Source organism: Natrix helvetica (assembly GCF_964273705.1).
Source record: "Natrix helvetica genome assembly, chromosome: 9".
Classification (NCBI taxonomy): Eukaryota; Metazoa; Chordata; class Lepidosauria; order Squamata; family Natricidae; genus Natrix; species Natrix helvetica.
The window spans coordinates 19333476-19349901 of NC_138560.1; the positions used below are offsets into that span (position 1 = coordinate 19333476).

General features: G+C 44.7%; 1 protein-coding gene across 1 annotated transcript; it reads left to right on the forward strand.

Moving 5' to 3' along the window:
* Positions 1-6605: 6605 nt before the first annotated feature.
* LOC309396465 (platelet-activating factor receptor-like) lies at positions 6606-14416 on the forward strand (the record flags this gene model as incomplete). Its single annotated transcript, XM_081961622.1, has 2 exons — positions 6606-6723; positions 13393-14416. Exon 2 carries the CDS (start codon positions 13403-13405, stop codon positions 14414-14416), a length of 1014 nt encoding a protein of 337 aa, XP_081817748.1. The 5' UTR covers positions 6606-6723; positions 13393-13402.
* Between the last annotated feature and the right edge of the window lie 2010 nt (positions 14417-16426).

The following is a 16426-nucleotide window of genomic DNA, read 5'->3' on the forward strand; positions in this document are numbered from 1 at the left end:
TTCAGCAGCTGTTGCGCTTGGGAAGCTGAGCTTCCTGGGGCTGCTTTGAGGCTCCTTGGAGGTTTTTCTTTGTTGCCGAGGCCAACTGCTCTCCGACACCCATCTTTGAGCGCACCGGCATAACTGTCCGTTCCCTGTTCCGGTACCCGGATCTCTCGGCTCCTGCTTTGACTTCTATTTCAGATTTGCTCACTCCTGCTTTTCTTCCAAGGCGAAAGGTGAGAACGGCAAATAGGTTGTACACAGCTTGAAGGGTGTGTGCGCCCCCCAAGTATTGCTGAGACAAGAGGGGAAAGGTTTTCCTTGAATATCGGTGTGGATTTTAATTTTAGATTTTTAAAAATTTTTTATTTATTTTGTCAAGCCTGTCCCCTGCAATGTCTTCTTCCTGAAGGAAAAAAACATAGTCCAGTTGCCTTTTGAAAAAGCATCTCCATGGGATTGTAGACTCTATTTTGGGAGCAGACCTCAGTGGCTTTCTGGTTGTGTGGGAGTATTCTTCTATAGCAGCCATTCATTCATTCATTCATTCATTCATTCATTCATTCATTCATTCATTCATTCATTCATTTATGTATTCATTTATGTATTCATTTATGTATTCATTTATGTATGTATTTATTTTGTCAAGCATGTATGAGGTAACAGGTATAAGTATAAACATGGACATGGACGCAGGGAATGGGTACAAATAGATGGGGACAGTAGGACAGGGACTGTAAGCACACACTGGGCGCTTATGTACGCCCCTTACAGACCTCTTAGGAATGGGATGAGGTCAACAGTAGACAGTTTAAGGTTAAAGTTATGGGGGTTTGGGGATGAAACCACAGAGTCGGGTAATGCATTCCAGGCATTGACCACTCTGTTGCTGAAGTCGTATTTTCTGCAATCGAGTTTGGAGCGGTTTACCTTGAGTTTGTATCTATTGTGTGCTTGTGTACTATTGCAGTTGAAGTAGTCGTTGACAGGTAGGACATTGTAGCGGATAATTGTATGTACTACACTTAGGTCAGACCATAGGTGGCATAGTTTTAGGTTGTCTAAGCCCCAAATTTCAAGCCTGATGGCATAAAGGATTCTGTTGCGAGCAGAGGAGCGGAGGACTCTTCTCATGAAATACCTCTGGACTCACTCAACTGTATTAATATCTGATATGCAGTGTGGGTTCCAGACAGATGAACTGTATTCGAGAATAGGTCTAGCGAAGGTTTTGTATGCCCCAGTTTGCAATACAATATTACTGGAGAAGAAGATATCCGTGGTTTGAACCTCAGGGAGATGCAAGCAATCTCCCGGGGACACGACAGCAAAAGAAGTTGGGGCAAATGGGAACGGATGTTTGGGAGCCTCAGTGGCCCATCTTGGAGTGCAGGCAAAGCTGGATATTATGGGCATTTGGGGAGCTGTAATTCCAACATATTTGGAGAGCACTGTATTGGATTAGGGAAAGTTGATGTACCTATGATCCCTTGGTTCTGAGTTAGGGAGGTCTTTGTCAACCTTCTAAAGTGGATCAGACTATGAAACCAAAATTATGCATGCTGATACAGTAGTAATTTTATTATAGGTTTATAGGCACAAAATCTTGCAAGTCTGAATATGTTTTCCCCCTCCCTTTATCTTCACGAGAACTAGGGAAGTTTTTGTCTGAGATGCTTTCTCAGTTTACAGGGCTCAGATTTGATTTATCTGATGGTTATCTTGGTTGTGGCTCTTCCTCTGGTTCGTCAGAGTTAACCTTATGTACGTTATAGCCAGAGCTGGGTTCCTGCCAGTTCTAACCTCTTCTATAGAAGAGGTTCCACAAATCTACCGTGCCGTTTAGAACCAGTTCCAGCTCCCTCCCCCCCGCCCGACATCATCAAGATGAAGAGTGAGAGGAGGAATTCTGGGAGTTGAAGTCCACAAGTCTTAAAGCTGTCAAGTTTGAACACCCCTAGGTTTTTTTCCCCTAAAGGGTTAGGGGTGCGAGGGTCTTGTAACTTGACAGCTATAAGACTTGCGCGCTTCAATGCCAGAGTTCCTGAGCCAACATGACTGGAGGAGGAATTCTGGGAGTTGAAATCCACAAGTCTTAATGCTGTCAAGTTTGAACATCCCTGAGGTTTTTTTTCTAAAGGGTTAAGGGTGCAAGGGTCTTGTAACTTGACAGCTTTAAGACTTGCGTGCTTCAAATGCCAGAGTTTCTGAGCAAGAGCTTTGTTAAGTGAGTTTCACCACATATTACAAGTTGGCCATGCCCACCCAGTCACATGGCTGGCAAGCCACTCCCACTCGGTCACATGGCTGGCAAGCCACCCCCACCCGGTCACATGGCCGGCAAGCCACTCCCACTCGGTCACATGGCTGGCAAGCCACTCCCACCCAGTCACATGACTGCCAAGCCACTCCCACTTGGTCACATGGCTGGCAAGCCACTCCCACAAAGCAGACCACACCTACAGAAGAGGTTCTAAATAATTTTGAAACCCACCACTGATTATAGCCCTTGATCAAGTTATTCTGTGATTCCACCCTTGCCATCCATCCCTCCATCCATCCATCCATGATTGATCTCTCTCTCTCTCCATAGCCATCCATCCATCCATCCATGATTGATCTCTCTTTCTCTGGGATTTTTTTTTTGCTGGTCTCCCATCCAAATTCTAACCAAGATCCAATCCTGGGCAAAATCAGCTCAATGATATAAGCTAGCCAAGCAGAATTAAACTTCTCCAAAAATAACTACATTCAGGCAATACTTTGGAGAGCTAATGCTGATTATTCCCCTTTTGGGGCCCATTAAGCTTTGCAACTACCCTGCGTGCGATAGTCCAGAATGCTTTTTTAGGCCCTCGCTTTTCTGATTTCCAGTTCTGAGTCACTGCTTTGCCCTACTTTTTCACACTCCGTTCTGAGTGAAGGCTTTCCTATCAAGTCTTCTAAGGTGGAAGGAAGCAAAAAGTATTTGGATAATGAGGGAGAAGGCTGTTAGTGACATTCTTAGAAGCATCATCTTAGATTTCAACAAGGGCGAGAGTCAGAGAGAGAGAGAAATGTGTCAATGTTTTTGAGGTTTGCTTGTCAGAAATGTTCCCACTTAAAAAAATTTTTTTTTTTCAAGTGTTCAAAGCATTGACGGTGGATGCTGTTGAAAATGCCCTCAATGATGTTTTTCTCCTGCATCCTGAATATCAAGATTTTATTTCCCCTGCCTGGCAAAGGCTCATTTGTAATACAACAACTACATCAGTGGTAGACCTTGTGTTGTTTCTGCATGCAAAGACTGTCAGGCTATCTCACCTGACTTTCTAAAAAGAAATTCATTTCACTTCTCCTCTAAGAAGTTCATCAGTTCTGACTGGATAATGGGGTGGGGTGGGGTGGGGAATGGGACTAATAATCAAAACTAATCCTTCCATTCCCAATCCCGCACCACCAACATTCACTCAGTACTGATAAAGCGTCTTGGATGAGAAGCAAAATATCTTCTTCCTGCAGGAAAAAAACATAGTTCAGTTGCGTTTTGAAAAAGCATCTCCATGGGATGCTTAGGTCAGACCGAAGGTGACATATTTCTAGGTTTTCCAAGCCCAAAATTTCGAGCCTGGTGGCGTAAGGGATTCTGTTGTGAGCAGAGGAATGGAGGACTCCTTGTGAAATACCTCTGGACTCACTTGATTGTATTAATGTCCGATATGCATACCCCCCCACCCTTTTTAACATATATCAATCTTGACTTTTTTTGACACCTCCTGCAGATGTGTCTGCTCCAGTTCCAGATGTTGCTGACCTACAACATCCAGCCTCTTTCTCCATTGGCCATATTTCCCACCTTTAGAATTTCTATCGCCATTTATGTTGTAGTAGAATAGCCCCTCATCTGATCACAATAGCTGATTTTGCTTAAATTGGATTTCATACCTCGTAGCATTCAATTTTTCACTGCAATTGCTGTTATTCGTTGCTTTATGATTCCCAAGCCCTTTTCAATTTTTCTGCTGCTCAGCCAATATTTTTTTTTATTAGCTTGTCTTGATCTTTGCATTCTTCCCTATTTGCCCTTTCATGTTCTTTAAATTGCTTGCATCTGATCTTAATTTCTTTATCTTGGCCTCCAATCTGCTCTTGCACTCTGGGATTGAATACGATTTTGCTTTTGGGTTTCTAATTTCAGCCCACTGTTCCTCTATAACCAGCACTGTTGTACGACAGGCAAACCCATCAGCCTGCTCAATGGATGTTATTTTAATTCTTGCAAGCGCCTCATTCACATCTTTCATTGTTTAGGTTGTCCTCAAATGATTGGTTGCAGGGTGACCATTCGACATATGACTGACCTGAAAAAGGGGACTTACAACCTGAATTTGGGGGGGGGGGGGAGTCTGACTCCCTCTGGGGTAAAATGACTGAACTTTTGGCATTCTGCAACATGGTTTTATTCACAACCGTTTGCAGCCTCCTGCAGTCACAGGAAACGAACTAACAGTACTTTTGTTTTTGGTCAAAATCACTCCCATAGCGAACCATCGGCTCACTTAACAACTGCACCATTTGCACCACAGATTAGCTTAACAATCGCTGAAAAAATGTTCATAAAATCGGCTTGGACACCAATCCACATTACAACCGTTAGGGCATACAACTCTGGTGAGCAGGCTCCATTGTGGCCATATGTCAAAGAATATTTGTGGGTGCCGAGTCCTTTGGGAGCACTACTTTTGAGTCCATTATAAGGTAAGGTTCCCCCATACATGCATGCTATGTTCCCGACTCTAGGGGGCAGTGCTCATCTCCGTTTCAAAGCCAAAGAGCCAGCGCTGTCCAAAGAAGTCTCCGTGTCATGTGGCCGGTATGACTAAATGCCGAAGGCGCACGGAATGCTGTTCCCTTCCCACCAAAGGTGGTTCCTATTTTTCTACTCGCATTTTTTACGTGCTTTCGAACTGCTAGGTTGGCAGAAGCTGGGACAAGTAACGGGAGCTCATTCGAACTGCCAAACTGCCGACCTTTCTGATCGACAAGCTTAGCGTCTTGGCCACTGAGCCACTGCGTCCCGGTTCCATTATGAGTATGCTGTAATTATAAGTTTACCACATGCTCTAGGGTTACAACGTAACTCTCTCCTTTTTGTAGTCTATTCTGTTGGATCATCAAAACCATAATTCAATTTCCGCTCTTTGAAAAGAGTGAAACCTGGAGACTAAAACGTATGGAGAACAGTTTCAAGAACTGGGTATGTCTAGTCTAATGAAAAGAAGGAATTGGGGTGGCATGATAACAGTGTCCCAATATTTGAGGGGATGCCACAAAAAAAGAGGAGGTCAACCTATTTTCCAAATTACCAGAAGACAAGAAAAAAAAAATGGATGGAAACTAATCAAGGAGAGAACCACCCTAGAACTAAAGAGAAACTTCCTAACTATGAGGACAATTAACCAGTGGAAGAGCTTTGCCTTCAGAAGTTGTGGGTTTTAAGAAGACACTGGATAGCCACTTGTCAGAAATGGTATAGGATCTCCTGCTTGAGCAGAGGGTTGGGCTAGAACACCTTCAAGGTCTCTTCCAAATCTTGTTATTCTGATAAATCATAGCTTCATCTTTTTTTTCATGCAAAAAGGTTATAATGCTTCAAGTCAGCCATAAATGAAGCTGCTGTCTTTTCTCTATTCAAGAAAGCCACTTTAGCTATCTCTGAAAGTCCCAACATCTTCACCAGAGGTGGTATTCAGCAGGTTTTGACCAGTTCTGGAGAATCGGTAGTGGAAATTTTGAGTAGTTTAGAGAACTGGTAAATATCACCTGTGACTGGTTCTGTCTCCATCTATTCTCTGCCTCCTGAGTCCCAGCTGATCGGGAGGAAGTGGGGATTTTGCAGTAATCTCTATTATCTCCATCTATTGTCTGTCTGACTGACTGACTGACTGACTGACTGACTGTCTGTCTGTCTGTCTGTCTGTCTGTCTGTCTATCTATCTATCTATCTATCTATCTATCTATCTATCTATCTATCTATCTATCTATCTCCTACCTACCTACCTACCTACCTACCTACCTACCTACGTATCTATCTTAGACTTTCTTCTAATATGTACTTATCCTTAAAAACAATCTGCACTGCAAAATTCAGTAAAAAGGTAACATTTGAATGAAAAGCTTTTGCTTTGTGGATTGGCTGCAGAATGAGAAATTTAAATTCACACACCCTGAATTTCTTCACCATCTCTAATCCTGATGACTTGGGACAGCAGTTTTCTTAATTCACACCCATCAAGCCACGCCCACAGAACCCGTAATAAAACTTTTTGAATCCCACCACTGATCTTCACCAACCATTCCTCCATCATGGAAGGTCCTGAATCTTTCCATCTTTTTTTTGTCTTTCCATCTTCTGCATGATTTGTGCACCCTGCATTTCCGTAAGTGAGGTTTTCATACATGTTACCCGCCAAGAGAACTGTTGACTTTCGACGCCATCTCTCTGGTGGCCACAGCCAGATTTCACTTTCTTTTATGAATCAAATAGCAACTGTTCCCCACCTGCCTGCTTTATTCCTGTAGAATATCCCCCAGCTGGTGCGAAAAATGACTCAGGTCATGACAAATAACCGCAGGCATTCATAAGTGCCGCCGCAGAAAGAACTACATTTTGAGGGGGTTGTGTGATATCTCACATAGTTACTGGGGGAAGCACTTTCTTGAAACAAGAAAACATGAGCAAAAATGGACTACATTTGCTAGGTAAGAATTTTTAAAATGAATGAATTCTGTCCTAAAAATGTTTTTGCATTGATACTTGTTTTCCTGTAGGAAATCTGTCAGTGCTGCCAGGCGTTTTCCTTACCAATGACAGCACAAGTTAAGGCTGGATTGGATCTATCAGGATATTTCCACTTTTCTTTTCTTTTCTTTTTTTTTGACAGGCTGGGCTGAAGCTTAATGCAGCACAAGCAGGTTTAAAAGTTTGCAACCTTGGAAGAGGGGGGTTCGCTTGGTATCAGCTAATGTAACATACTTTAATTCCATTTAAAGATGAAGATAAAGGATAATTATATTGTCCAAAGGGTTAGAGTTGCCTGAATGTAGTTATTTCTGGAGAAGAAGTTTAATTCTGCTTGGCTAGCTTATATCATTCAGCTGATTTTGCCCAGGATTGGATCTAGGTTAGAATTTGGATGGGAGACCAGCAAAAAAAAAAAATCCAGGGCTTTCCCAGGCAAGGAAGAAAGCTCAGAAACACACACACACACACACACACACACACACACACCACACACGTATTCCTACAACATACTTAATCAGGTCAGTTATGATCCTAATTGTCATATTAAGCCAGCATGCAAAGATTGGGTAAGCTTATGCTTAATTTAGGGACGCGATGGCTCTGTGGCTAAGACGTTGAGCTTTTTGATCAGACGGTCAGCAGTTCGACAGTTCGAATCCCTAGCGTCACATAACAGAGTGAGCTCCCTTTACTTGTCTCAGCTTCTGCCAACCTAGCAGTTTGAAAGCAGGTAAAAAATGCAAGTAGAAAAATAGGAACCACCTTTGGTGGGAAGGTAACAGCGTTCCGTGTGTCTTCGGAGTTTAGTCAGGCCGGCCACATGACCATGGAGATGTCTTTGGACAGCGCTGGCTCTTCGGCTGAAACGGAGATGAGCACCACCCCCTAGAGTTGGGAACGACTAGCACATTTGTGCGAGAGGAACCTTTACCTTTAAAGGATAATTATATTGTCAAAAAAAAAAAAGATAGTATAGACCATCTAAGGTTGAAGAAGGTGTATAAAAAAGTTGGTGTATGAGGATTATTTTTTGGGGAAAAGTACAGGTAGTCCTTGACTTAAGATTTAGTGACCTTTCAAAGTTACAGCACTGAAATAAGTGACTTATGACCATTTTCCCCACCTACGTCCATTCCAGCATCCCCAGGGTCAAGTGAACAAAACTTGGACGCTTGTCAACTAACCCATGTTCATGACGATGGCTGTGCTTGGGGGTCACACAATTCCCCTTTGTGACCTTCTGATGAGCAGAGCCAATGGGGGTACCAGATTCACCTAACAAGTGTGACTCACTTAACAACTGCAGTGATTCACTTAACAGCTGTGGCAAGAAAGGTCGTAAAATGGAGCAAAACTCCGCTTAACGAATGCCTTGCTCGGCAAACAGAAATTGTGGGCTCAGTTATGTTAATAAGTCGAGGACTATTCGAATCTGATTGTTTCAAAGAGGGATAGTGCCAGCAGTGGGATTCAGCCAGTTCGCACCTATTTGGGAGAACCGGTTGTTAACTTTCTAAGCAGTTCGGAGAACCGGTTGTTGGAAGAAATATCCTTTTGGTTTTTTTCCCCCTTTACAGACTAATCCTGTAAGGAAGGCAGGAAGGAAACATTCTGGTGTTGTTTCTAGCCTAATCTTTGTTGCCCTGCTTACAGAAACTGCCTCTCCAATTAACCCTTGTTACATTGGAACAGCTAAGGCAAAGCGCCCATTGACCTGAGTGACGTTGAATTGGCCATGCCCACCCAGTCACATGCCCACTGAGCCACACATACCCAATTTGTCATTAGGGCACAGAACAGGTTGTTACATTATTTGAATCCCACCCTCCCCCCGCCCGACATCATCAAGATGAAGAGCAAGAGGAGGAATTCTGGGAGTTGAAGTCCACAAGTCTTAAAGCTGTCAAGTTTGAACACCCCTGGGGTTTTTTCCCTAAAGGATTAGGGGTGCAAGGGTCTTGTAACTTGACAGCTTTAAGACTTGCGTGCTTCAAATGCCAGAGTTTCTGAGCCAACATTTTGGTTGCTAAGCAAGAGCGTTGTTAAGTGAGTTTCACCACATTTTACAAGTTGGCCACACCCAGCCGGTCACATGGCTGGCAAGCCACCCCCCCTGGTCACATGGCTGGCAAGCCACACCCACCCAGTCACATGGCCAGCAAGCCACTCCCACCCGGTCACATGGCCAGCAAGCCACTCCCACAAAGCAGGCCACACCTACAGAAGAGGTTCTAAAATTTTTGAAACCCACCACTGCTTACAACCATTCCTTTAGTGACTGTTTTTCACACCATTGCAGTATCCCTGTGGTCATGTGATCAAAATTCAGATGCTTGGCAGCCGACTCATATTTACAACGGTCATGGTGCAACCTTCTGACAAGCAAAGTCAATGGGGAAGCCAGATTTGCTCAAACAATCATATTACTAACAATAACTGCAGTGATTCACTTTAACAGCTGCAGTAGGAAAGGTCGTAAATTGGGGCGAATCTCACATAACAACTGTCTTACTTAGCAACTGAAATGTTGAGCTCGGTTGTGGTGATAAGTGGAAAACTGCCTGCATTTTATTATCAACTCATCAAATCCTTTGAGATTATCCCAGACCTAAGCAGCAGAACTCTTAGCTATGATATTAGTAATTCATGTCTAGCAGCTTTGTTTGAATGCAGTTGAATTTGGCACGTGTGTGACCAGAAATGTTAATACCTTCTTGTCCCAAAACATTTGAGCGTCGGGGTTGATCTGAAAAAAAGTAAAGCCGTGCCATCCCTGCATTTGTAGGAAATCGTAGGAAGGGGAGAAAAAAAGTGTGTCAGGGATAGTCTATCTTATTCAGTATTGAATTTTGCAGAATGCACAGGTGCCGGGCATGATTACAAAGCTGGGAATAAATAAGAAAGACATCATAAAATCAATCAATCTGGGATTTCTTAAAAAGCAAACAAACAAGCAAAGAAGTAATTGTTCCTGTTCTGCTGTTTGCTGTGGGTGCATTAAGAAAGAGAACTTTCTAGGACCAATTTCAGTTTTAGGATTGGTTGATGCTGCCTGTGGTTGATAACACGTGAGCTGTTAAGATAGAAACAAGGCTGTTAAAATGCTATCACTCATCTGTCGGTTGGTCTGTCTGTCTGTCTGTCTGTCTGTCTGTCTGTCTGTCTGTCTGTCTATCATCTATCTGTCTCTGCATCTATCTATCATCTCTGCCTGCCTGCCTGTATCTCTCCCTCCCCTCTCTCTCCCCTTTCCTCCCTACTGTATCTGTATATCATCATCTACTGCAGGGGGCGTGGGCGTGGCCAGTGCATGATGCATCCAGGCTGCAGGCCGCATGTTTGACACCTCTGATCTACTGTATCTATATCTATCATCTCTCTATCTATCTCTCTCTCTCTCTCTCTCTCTATCTCTCTCTCTCTCTCTCTCTCTATCTATCATCTATCTATCTATCTATCTATCTATCTATCTATCTATCTATCTATCTATCTATCTATCATCTATAAAATGGGTATGTTTGTGTGTGTTGTGGTGGCATTGATGGAGAATGCATTTTTTGTATGGGTTCTAATACCTTCAGCTTCCACAGATTCTACTCATTTGGTTTTACCTATTTTTTTTATGTACATTGAAAGCATCTGCACCAAAGACAAATTCCTTGTGTGTCCAATCACACTTGGCCAATAAAGAATTCTATTCTGTTCTGTTCTGTTCTCTTCTACTCTCCTCTCCTCTCCTCTAGTCCACATTCTGTTCTGTTCTGTTCTGTTCTGTTCTGTTCTATTCTATTCTATTCTATTCTATTCTATTCTATTCTATTCTACCTCTACTCTACTCTACTCTACTCTACTCTACTCTACTCTACTCCACATTCTATTCTATTCTATTCTATTCTATTCTATTCTATTCTATTCTATTCTATTCTATTCTATTCTATTCTATTCTATTCTATTCTGCTCTACTCTACTCCACATTCTATTCTATTCTATTCTATTCTATTCTATTCTATTCTATTCTATTCTATTCTATTCTATTCTGTGGATGTTTTCTCCCAGGGCGTTTCTGCTGCTCTGCCGAGGCTTCCAGGGCTGATGATGAAGGGGAGGGGGCAGCAACAGCTGCAAGCAGGGGGGTGGTTCAAGCTGTGCTCTCCCTTGGCAGAAGAGGGGGAGCTGAACAGCTGAACTGTGTTGTGGCGCTGGGGAGCCATTCTGTCCACAGCCCTCTGTTCCCCTCTCCAAAAAGCTAAGCCCCAGCAGCTGCTGACTGGAGCCAGGAGCCACATCTCCAAGACAGGAGGGGGGAGGGAATGTCTACTGCTTGAACCCCACCCCCTGCTTACAGCTGTGCTCCCAACTTCTACATCAAGAGATGCCATGCAGTAAAACTGGGTTCAGGGAGGTGTCTCTGGAGGGGAGCTGGATAAAACTTCCTTGTGAGTGGGGTTTCCCTTTCTTAGCAACATGACATCTTCTTGCTGTCAGCAGGAAATGAGTGGGGAGTGGAGCAGGGGTGGGTTCCGGCTTCTTCTACTGCTGGTTTGCTCAGGGACACGTTTCGGGCACGTGCCCTCTTGATGCACACTATGCACACATGCACAGTAGGAAAAAATGCTTCTGCGCATGCGCAGAAGAAAAAAAACAAAGATGGTGGCACCTATGGCATGGGCGTGGCCGGCCGAGCTACTACTTATTTGGCCAAACCGGTCCGAAACGGTAGGAACCCACCTCTGGAGTGGACTGTATGCAGATGGCTCCATCCTCTGCAAATCTTCTGCACTGTACCCCCCCTGCTGTATTAATTTTTACTCTTGTTTGTTTGATGGCCCAACCATTTAAAACATCCCATTTTGTATCGGTGGCTTGATTTGATCCGCTGTATCTTGGGATAACCATCCTCTTCCTCAATTCAGCCAGAAGTGGTTGTCACCCAACTCTCCACTCCAGAGGTGGTGTTCAGCAGTTTCCGACAGGTTCTGGAGAACCGATAGTGGAAATTTTGAGTAGTTCAGAGAACCGGTAAATACCACTTCTGACTGGCCCCGCTCCCATCTATTCTCTGCCTCCGGAGTCCCAGCTGATCGGGAGGGAATGGAGATTTTGCAATAACTTCCCCCTGGAGTGTGGAGGGAATGGAGATTTTACAGTATCCTTCCCCTGCCACGCCCACCAAACCATGCCACACCCACCAAGCCACACCCACAGAACCGGTGGTAAAATTTTTTGAATTCCAACCACTGTTCCACTCACCTGCCTGCTCACCTCCAGACCTGTTCTCCCTCCAAGCGCCTAGTCCATCGGAACTCTCTCTCTTTGTTTTGTGTTTGGGTCTTTTCTAGTTGACAAGCCTGTCTGGACTTGATGTGCTGCATCTCTCTTCCCCTTCCGTCCCGAGTGGAAGAGAACAGAAGATAAACGCAGGGGGGCTCAGAATAAAAATTAATTTGGGGTTCAGTTAAGCTAATTGGGGACAATTTATGAACTTCTGAAAGTTTTACAAACCACCCAGACTTTGAAATTATAGATAATGGAGTAACAGAGTTGGAAGGGACCTTGTAGGTCATCTAGTCCAAATGCCAAAATAACTTGGATTTTAACAAGTAAATCTACTCTATCCACCCACTTCTAAGAACTTCCATCTTGATGAGTTGATGAACTCCATCTTTCCCAACTTCTCTGTCTCCTCTCTAAGTTGTTTCATTGTGGCTGGATCTTCTTTCTGTCAAGTTCAAACCATGATTTTGCAGCCATTGCCGTTTTTCAGCTTCCAACAGAATCAGGGGGGGGGGGGGAAGAGGGAGAGCCACTTTTGGAATCCCAGTTTCTGGTGGCAACAAGAAATGGATAGTTTCCATAACAATACTTGGACATCTAATTGGATAACGTAGCCTGGGCTAATGGGGGCGGGGAGGAGGGAGTTTCTATTCTTTGATTGTATGAAAAATGCAGGAATTAAATAGAGTTGGTTTTGCTTTCAATCGGTGCTGATATGATGTACCGTATTTTTCCGAGTGTAAGAAGCACCTTTTTCCCTCAAAAAAGAGACTGAAAATCTGAGTGCGTCTTATACGCTGAATACAGCATTTTTGCCTCTCAAAACCCCACCCCTTCACCAAAATGGCCGTACAGAGCCTTTAGGAGCTTTCAGAGTGCTCCTGAGGGCTGGGGAGGGCAGAAATGAATGAAAAATGGGCCATTTTTTGCTCGATTTTGCCTCCCTAGCCCCCAGGAGCACTCTATAAGTCTCGTAAAGGCTATGCATGCCCTTTTTTTTTTGACAAAAAGGGACAATTTTTGTGAAAAACAGGCCGGTTTTTGCTTGTTTTTGCCCACCCCCACCCCCAGGAGCACTCTACAAGCCTCCTAAAGGCTATTCATGCCCTTTTTTGAAAAAAAAAAACAGGACTGTTTTCGTGACCGTTTTTGGGAGCTCTGCAGAGTGCAAAAAAATTTTTTTTTAAAAAATTTGCCTCTTCAAAATCTTAGTGCGTCTTATACTCCGGTGCGTCTTATACTCTGAAAAATATGGTACTCAATAAAGTTTCAGTGATTGGAATGTCTCGACATTGCTTGCTTGCTTGGGTTCATCCGTTGGAACCTTGACACTTTCCCTTCCTGTCTTCTAGGGTTATTGGGATGAACAACTCCACTGTTGTGGGGCTGGCAGATGTCCAGTGTCAGCTCAACGATCCTCTGCAGTTTGTTGTAGTGCCAGCCACGTATTGCCTGGTGTTATGTGTGGGATTGCCCGGCAACGTGGCAGCCTTGCTTGTTTTCCTTCAGAATGGACGAGTCAGGAAAGCTATTCGCATCTACCTCCTCAACCTCACCTTGGCCGATATCTTATTCAACCTCACCCTGCCCTTCTGGATCACCTACTACCTAGCTAAAGGACACTGGAGTCTGCCAGAAGTCTTCTGCCGCTTGGCTGGAGCCATCTACTATCTGTCCACCTACAGTGCCATGGCCTTCATGACCTTGATCAGCCTGAACCGATACTGTACGGTGGCAAAGGTAGAACTGGTCCTGAACCGGCCCCAGGGGGCACTGATCAGCTGTGTGATGGCCTGGATTTTGTGCCTACTTTGTGCCGTTCCTTCATTGACTAAGCAGCAAACCCACCAGGGAGAGTCCACCAGCTTAAAATGCTTTGAACAGCACTCGGGCCAGAGGACCTATGCCTATGCTATGGTAGTCATCTTCACTCTGTCTTTCTTGGTTGTGTTGGGGACCTACTTGTCTATCATGCGGACACTGTCCACTGCAGCTGGCACATGTCAAGGTGGCCACCGGCGCAGAGCACGGGCCATGGTGCTGGGCATGCTCTTAGTGTTTGTGGTCTGTGTGGCACCTTATCACCTCTCCTTGGTGCCCTGGGTCTCTGGCCATATGTCGGATTTGGCCTGTAGCCCTCCATCATTCTTGGATAACCTTCACATGTTGAGTGTGGCTCTCCTGAGCCTGAACAGTTGCATTGACCCTCTGATCTATTGCTTCTCCATCAAACGCTTCAGGACTGATTTATGGACAATGGTGCGAAGGACCGCCAGCTGCCATCCCGTCTCTTCATCTCTGCCTCCACCTCTGCCAACACCATCAGAAAATCGAGTTCCACCCAACCTCAGGTCTTCTTCCTTAACCTCTTTATAATTGGGAGAATGTTGTGGCCCGCCAGCAGCCTGCAGAGCTGGCAGCAGATTCGGGCAGTGAGGAGGTTGGGGAGAAAAATGGACCAGTTCTGGAGTCCGGGAAAGTCTCAGACGAGGGCTCTGTGTCAGAGGGAAAGAGGGGGCCTAGGCCATCTGGTAGTTATTTGCTGCCTTCGGAGCAGTGATGAGATTCAAATAGTTTAACAACTGGTTCTCTGCCCTAATGATTTCTTCCAACCACCAGTTCACCAAACTGCTAAGAAAGTTAACAACCGGTTCTCCCAAAGTGGTGCGAACTGGCTGAATCCCACCACTGCTTCGGAGCCTCCAGAGTCTGACATCAATGAGGCAGAAGAACAGTTCCCAGTGTGCCTATGCGCAGAGCTGCCAGAAGGCAAGAAAATTAAGAAAACAGGGTCAACTTGGGAGTAAGGCTTGGAGATGATTGGCCCCTCCCATAAGACATAAAAGAGGAGTGAACGGGGTGTGAGCTTTTGCAGGAAGCAATTAGTTCATCTGGTCGGTTCAAGCTTTGAAAAGTTCTTTTTGACTCTGTGCTATGTTTGGCCTTGCTCTGCATTTGGCAATTAGGTCTCTGGCAACATTCCCAGGGAGATAAGGTGGGTGTTTATCAACATTACCCTGAAAGACTGTGGCAACTCAAGCAGACATCTGTCAGAACCTTCATGGACTGTTTGTGAAGCCTTGCGAAGTGGGAATGACCATAATTTCCAGCCGTATAAATAAAAGAGGGTTTTTGGGACTAAGATTGTGATTTATGCTTTCTCAGGAAGCCTAGGTCAGAACAGAGAAGGCCACATTCATCCAACCAGATGAAATTACCTCAGGATTTATTTTGTACCTTCTGGACTCAGGGCTTTTAAGTGGCAGATGCCTACCAGCAGAAAGGCTTCTCCTTTAGCTCACCAAGTTTTCTTGACAGCCTTTTTGGGACCAGCTTGCCAGTAACATCTTCCTATAGCTCAGGTGTCCCCAAACCTGGCAACTTTAAGACTTGTGGACTTCAATTCCCAGAATTGAAGTCCACAAGTCTTAAGGTTGCCAAGTTTGACGTCTTCTGCAAGTAGTTACTCTTCAGCTATAGTACAGCTGAAGAGTGACTAGCCCAAAGCCATCCATCTGCCTTCTGTGCCTAAGGCAAGATTAGCACTCACTGTCGCCCCGTCAATTAACCATTAGATCAAACTGGCTTCCAGGTGAATCTCATTCTCTGGTTCAAGCGTAGAGACATTCCAGAACAATAATAAAAAGCAGAGCCCAAGGATTTGTGAGACTTCTGGATGCAAACCCTGAAGGCAACATATCATTTGGATGACGCGTTTAAGAGTGAAAAAGTTACACATTTGGGATGAGAAATGTTCTCTTTGGATGGGATGTGCTGTCAGTGCTGAGAACAGGGTTAACAAAGAAGGTTATGTGTAAGTTGAATTTATGGATCTGCAAGTGGAAAAGGCAAAGGATCCTTGTGGATTTTACTCTGCTAGTTGTTGTAGACCAAGGGTTGGCAACCTTAAACACTCAAAGAGCCACAAAGGTCCTAACCGGAAGCCCCCCCCCCCATTCAATTTGGAAGCTGAGCGGAAGTCCAGTTCCCCCACCACAGAGTCTCCTCCTAGCACAGGGTCCTTTTTCCTCTACCTGCCCTAACCGAAACCCTATCAATTGTGGAGCCAACCAGCAACAAGGAGCTGCAGCAGAGGGGTGAAAGAGCCACATGTGGCTCTAGAGCTGCAGGTTGTTGACCCCTGTTGTAGACTATAAGGGATGGTGCTCATCTCCATTTCAAGGCCATTGAGTCAGTCCTGTCCAAGAACATTTCTGTGTTCATGTGGCCAGCATGATGTCATGGAACGCTGTTACTGTCCCACCAAAGTGGTACCTATTTATCTACTTGCATTTCCATGCTTTCGAACTGCTAAGTTGGCAGGGGCTGGGGTGAGGACAGGAGTTCACACTATCATGTGGTGCTTGGGTCTCGAACCTGGGCTGC